Genomic DNA, 6000 nt, shown 5'->3' with positions numbered 1-6000 from the left:
CACTAGATGCTATGACACAACCTGCTTTGCTGTTTCTACAACCCTACTGCCCGAATAATCTGTATTTTCAGCTATGGATGGGAAGGTTGTTTTGAAATCAAAGTGATCTCTTACAGGATCCAGTTTATAATAATGTTATTTACAATGGTTTAAAACAATTTGGATGTCACCAATTACTTCAAACAGCACTCACTGCACAGTTTTTCTTTGTAATTTAATGAGCCAGGAGAAGTTAAGGATAGCTAAAATCTGATTATTTGAATAATCACACGATCTGTCCATTTAACACTTAACTGTCTTTGTATAGCTGTACATTTAAGATAAGTATAGAACAATACAGGAAAATTTGCTGGTTTGATTTGTATAAGAATTAAGTTGTTTGGATGAATGCTTCACACAGACTTTTATCTTGAAAGGATGGAACTGTGTGTGTCAATTATGTAATTGAAGAAGAGAGAAAAATACGAAGAATTAAGCTCTACACTTCCATTGTGATGCAGATCAGATACCTGCAAGCAGCCATGCATAAACCCAAAGAATACAGGATGAAAAAAAACAAACCGAACCCGCCCCAAAAAAAAACAAAGTCACCATGTGCTTTCTTGCTTTTAATTGTTAAGAAAGCACAATATTTTCATTAGGAAAGAATATGTCCAGATAATATCCCCATATAAACTCTGGATCAGCACTTTTAGACAAATTACAAAGAAATCAGTCTATGACACAAATGTATTTTGTTATGAATAGTGCAAATCCTTTGCGTAGCCTCATGAAAAAACAAGAGTTAGCTTTCTTGTTTCATGTAAAAGCTCTTGCAGACATATCTTCATCCCTCATCATTTTAAGAGAGTAATATGAAGTAAATACATTCATACTGAGACGCGACTACAGTTTTAGCTATGCTCTTTTAACAAGCTACAAACCTTACTTTTAATTTCACCAGAAAAGCCATACTATTAAATTTCACAAAAAAAAAAACAAAAAAAAAAAACTGTAATCAACCTTATCCTATTCCTCAAGTAATAGAAACATTGAAATTGTTAATCAGCATCCAGGCTCTTGCCAAGTCTATGACTACTAGAGTCAGTTAGAATGTGAGGTGAGGAAGCGTCTTATCTACTAGAAGCAATCCAAAAGACGGATTCATCTTTCCAGATCATACACTCAAGCACTTCATTTGTGCTAATATATACCTTGAAGACCACATTTCTAAATACATTTTAATTGAAATTTTGAATTTGGACTACCAGTGCAAAATAATTAACCCACAGGCTTGTATAAAACCATGAAAAAGGGTGATAGAAGAATTCAAGGAAAAGATACCTTTTAAGCACACATGCATACAGTATAGAGCGTAATATTTTTTCAGACAGCATCTGTTTAACAAACCCTGTATGTATTCTAATGCCATTTTAAAGCTTCCTAAAAAAAGTTTTTAGAAAGCCATCCATTTCTGAGCTGCTTCGTGTAGAAGCCCATCATTCTCTTGGAGAAAGCAGCAGCACGCTCATAGGATCTTTAATGTGTCAGATAGAGAATACAGAAAAACTGAGTGGTTTTTACAACTGCAGACATACATTATGAAAACTTCAGCCAAAGATAATTTAGAATACTGGGACATGGGTCAGGAAAAGGGTAGCAATTTTAGGTGCTGTGATCTGACAAAAGCAACTGCATTGCAATTTCCAATGCAAGGACTCAAGTATTTACATTCATACATACATACTGCACACTAATAAAAAAATCCTTCTTTAGGAAAAGGCTATTTTATAGTATTAGTGAAGAACCTAAGTATTCTGTGGCAGGAAAAGTAGTTCATTAAAACACATAAATATTGATGGCTCTTAAGTCAGGAACTTAAGAGTCTGTTCTATCATCACCTTTTTGAGCAACTTCATGTTGTGGGAGAAGGATCTGAGGAAGGACAAAAAGTATATACAGCGAAAAAAAGCAGATCAATCACTGAAACCAACTCACCCCATTAACATAGTTTAAAAACATTTTAACATACTTTACACTCTGTTTCGTGAGATGAAAGACAAAAATATATGATGTATCTCAAGGAAATTGCTTTGACAAATTGCTCAGTTATCACCTTTTGGGATTGAAAGTGTACGTATCACCATGCTCCTGGTTTGTTCCCCTCTACTTTTGCGACACCGAAGTTTAGTGCATCTTCCTCATTTTTATATTAAAGGTGCTCCAAAGCACTTCCTACAACATTCAACTCTGATGCTTGGTGGAGCATCTATTTTGTGCATCTTTTCAAGAACTTCCTTTGGTAGATTTTTATGTGCAATTCTGTATTCACTATCAAAAACCTCTGAAATAGAAAAGCATAGTTGAAGTTATTGAAGAAACCCTGTAGAGCACCCACTATGTTCCTATAAAATCCTTTTGATGATTTTTATCTAATAACAACATCAATTATCTTGACTAGCCACCCTTTTTTTTTTTTTCCAAGTTCTCTCAGAGAACCTGAAAAGTTTCTTCACGTTGGAGCATCACAACACATCACAGTGGATGCCCATTACTTCTATTGCAGTTCAGTTTGCCTGTTCCCAGGGTATTTCCCCTGTCATATCCCATAAAGAAGTCCCTTTGCCTGCATAGTACCAAGTAAAAGTCAGGGTGGAGGAGATCAGTAAGAGATGAGCATTCAGATGGCTAGATGACATATGCCTAACATGTAGGTCAGAGAAAGATGGACAAAACTGGGAACATGTTTTCAGACACAAGGAATTAAAGCTTCAAGCTAACAAATTTTGTTTAAAACAGCTGATTACTAGTTTCAAATTAACACCCCATCTGAATTACTTTTCTATAAAAGCAACACCTTCTTGAAGAGTAACAGCATAGTACTTTGCACTAAAATACAGCAATTGAAAAGCTACTTAGAAACTCATGGTTGAATATATACACTAGTTTCCACATAAAGTATTCATGTATTTTAGAAACAGACACATGCATTTCACAGTATTTTTTAACTTACCAATGTCAATGTTCTCTCTTCCAAGAGACACCAGAGAGAGGAAAAGAATTTCTCTGTAAAAACTCCTAGGAAATATTTTGAAGGGCAAGTCAATGAAAGCACCACCTATCATAAGTTTACAAAGTCAATGTTGAAGATGCTAACCTTTTATTGTATATTTCTGCAACTGTTCTGTTACTATTTCTTGTGCAGAAAGTGACTGATCTACATGACTGTTAGCTTAAGATTTCCTCGTGCCTGAGTATTTTTCCTTAACACATGAAGATACAGTATTGTCAGATCCCAGCATCTAAGTTTTCTATGAAAAATCCCTCTGTCAAATGTGCCATAAAAATTCCAGAAAAATGAGAAATACAGAATTAAGCACCACTTATTTAACTTATTCCTGCCTGAGGGTGAAGTAAAGGGAGCAGAAGTATTTCAGATCACCCATATTTTGGTTCTTTTTTTTGTTTCAGAATGTCACGATATATCTCAGAACTGAATATCACTAAACAATGGTATATTAACTTTTTTCCTCATGGAACTCATGAAGATTCTTCTGTAGGCAGATTACTACTTTTTTTTTTTTTTTTTTAGTAACTACAAACCACAGAAGCAGAGATGACCTAGCATGATAAACTTCGAATACATCTTATATTTCCTGTAATTTAATTCAGAGGCTTGCTTTTTAACAAAGCCCTCTCTGAATTGCAGTGCAGATGGCAAATTGTACAGTAGAAGCGTTATTTACATGTCTCCCTTTATTTGTGGATCATAGTGTATACACTTTCTAAGCCAGTACTCCAGGTTGCTAGAATTCCAATAGTTATAACCAGGTAGTTTGGAGAATATTCCAGACACTGCAACAGGGTACTGCACACTTACATTTATCAATTTTCTAGATCTGGAGCAGCACCAAAAAATCGGCATCGTCAGTATATGTGTTTTTCTCATTAATTCATAAAATGTCCATTTTGATCAAGGAACTTATTTATTCATTTGATTTGGATGAGTTACGCATCTCACCACAGAATGCATTTGTTTGTAATCATGGGCATAAACAAATACACACAGTGTTTGGTGAACACAAAATAAAACAATATTGCGAGACATCCTTACAGAATTCTCATTATTAAGTGCATATGGTCTGATCTTACTTAACTTAGAGTGGGGAGAAAATAAGAAGAGATTACCCCTTTACCTCTGTCGTTTCACATCTGGCTTAACTTTCTGTAGCAGCAGGTTGATTGGTTTAACAACATTATTGTGTTGAATACTTAGTTTAATGTTCTCCAGCAAAGTGTTTATTGCCTGCTGATCTTCTGCCAGTGTGGAGGGTCTCTTTTCAGAAGAATCTGGGAAACACAACCATATAGACTATTAAACATTAAAAATCTCATATATTTTCACTTTAATAAGAAGAAGGTATTTCAGAAAGTAAGATAAATATTCAGAACCTCTACTCAATCTACAGAAATCTGTCACAATGGAAACGTTTTGTCTGCTTATGGTCTCTATTCCACCACAAAAGTTACTGGATGCATCAACTACCCATGTGCAAGCACTTTCAACGTGACAGAGAGATATAAGAGACTGAAGAGTATCCAGCATCAGAGGCTGGCTGTGATGGTTTGCTAGCTCAGACTTATGGCTCTACTTCAGTTTCAGATACTAAGTTCATGAAGGTTATTTTTACACAATGGAAAAGAAGCAGAACAAAAGAAAACACCATCATATTCCTTATCAAAGAAACTTTTCTCATCAAAGAGCATAGACTGAGAAGTCTATGTCAACAATGTTTTTTTTGCTGATCAGAAGTAATGAAATCCCAAGTTCTCATGAGCAGTCTGCCTGTTTTTTCTTCAAATCAAGTTATGGTAGACAAAGGCTTTTTTTGATGTTACTTTCTGACAGCCAAGTAGCCTGCCAAATGTACATATTAATGGGACTTGTTACCTTTCATTCAGTTATAGAAACACAAGATAATTCGTCTTTTTCACGTCTGCATAGATATAACTACATAACGCAGTTAAACATTGAAATCAGGTGAAGATTACTTAGCCTCACATCTACAGCAAATCTTCCTACCCTATTTATAGCCATATGACATATAAAGAATAGATAACATACCTTTTTACACAGATTAGTAAAATACTTTCATAATTTGACACTGAGACTATGTTAAGTACCTCAGGGATTGCAGATGCCTTACACACTAAGAAAGCTTTCCAACTTGACGGGCTGTGTACACTTCAGACGATACAAAACACAGTTTTTTTTTCCATAGCTTCTCCTCCCTCTGCTTTCTGTAACATTTGTTTTACTTACTGAGATTTCTCCAAGATATATAGAGGGGCTCCCCCGGCTCTTGGTGGAGGTTGATATTGTCCCACAGAAGATGGATGTATACTAGCTTGCTATCTTGAGCAAGAGATGTCAAAGGAAGCTAAAAAAACACGAAGGGAAAAAAGTTTTTCTAACATCAGTATACTCCCATTATTTAAAAAATTGCTCTTTCATGAAGGTTTACTTTATTCATCTTGAATCCATCAAACAGGAACAGTTGATGTCTTCTAGAGATAAATTCACTCAATCAGAGCAAAATCACAACTACTGCAACATTTAATTGCCTTTTCTGGTTTAGCCTAATGTACGAAGACTATTCAGTTTTCTACAGAAAAATTTTCTATCTGAAAAAAATTTGAATGAGCATGTATCAAAAAATGGGTTTTGTGCACTGAGGATGTTACTTAATTTGTACCGTTTATCATGCCACACTGTAGTATTTTCTAACCTAAGACCTGCTATGCATGTCCTTGTGTTGATCTTTCCAACATGCAGGAAGAATTTGTATGAACCATTTGCTGCCATTAAACTATATGGTACTCAAAACATTAGATGCATAATTATTTTATAAAAGTAAGTGCCTTTAGAATCTCTAATACAGTAAGGCTTAGTGGGAAAGAAAAATTTACCACTAATGTGTCAATTCAAAGAAGCAGTTACAGATATTAAGCTCCATCTTC

At 34.9% G+C, this 6000-nt stretch overlaps 1 protein-coding gene across 4 annotated transcripts in view; it reads right to left on the bottom strand.

The window, feature by feature from the left end:
* Nucleotides 1-1501: 1501 nt before the first annotated feature.
* The window catches only part of DENND4C (DENN domain containing 4C), a 43479-nt gene continuing 38980 nt past the window's right edge, over nucleotides 1502-6000 (bottom strand). For all 4 annotated transcript variants that reach the window (XM_062635010.1, XM_062635011.1, XM_062635012.1 and 1 more), the window contains 4 exons: nucleotides 5303-5420; nucleotides 4176-4329; nucleotides 2993-3057; nucleotides 1502-2323 (listed from right to left, as the gene is read on the bottom strand). In XM_062635010.1, coding sequence (XP_062490994.1) covers nucleotides 2187-2323; nucleotides 2993-3057; nucleotides 4176-4329; nucleotides 5303-5420 — 474 coding nt within the window. In that variant the 3' untranslated portion in view covers nucleotides 1502-2186. The remainder of the gene's footprint in view (nucleotides 2324-2992; nucleotides 3058-4175; nucleotides 4330-5302; nucleotides 5421-6000) is intronic.

This window comes from Pezoporus occidentalis, unplaced genomic scaffold (genome assembly GCF_034315485.1).
Source record: "Pezoporus occidentalis ecotype Australia unplaced genomic scaffold, CSIRO_AGI_Poc_V1 ctg444, whole genome shotgun sequence".
NCBI classification, from domain to species: domain Eukaryota; kingdom Metazoa; phylum Chordata; class Aves; order Psittaciformes; family Psittacidae; genus Pezoporus; species Pezoporus occidentalis.
The sequence above is the reverse complement of the archived record's forward strand: the minus strand, read 5'-3'. Positions and strand labels throughout refer to the sequence as shown.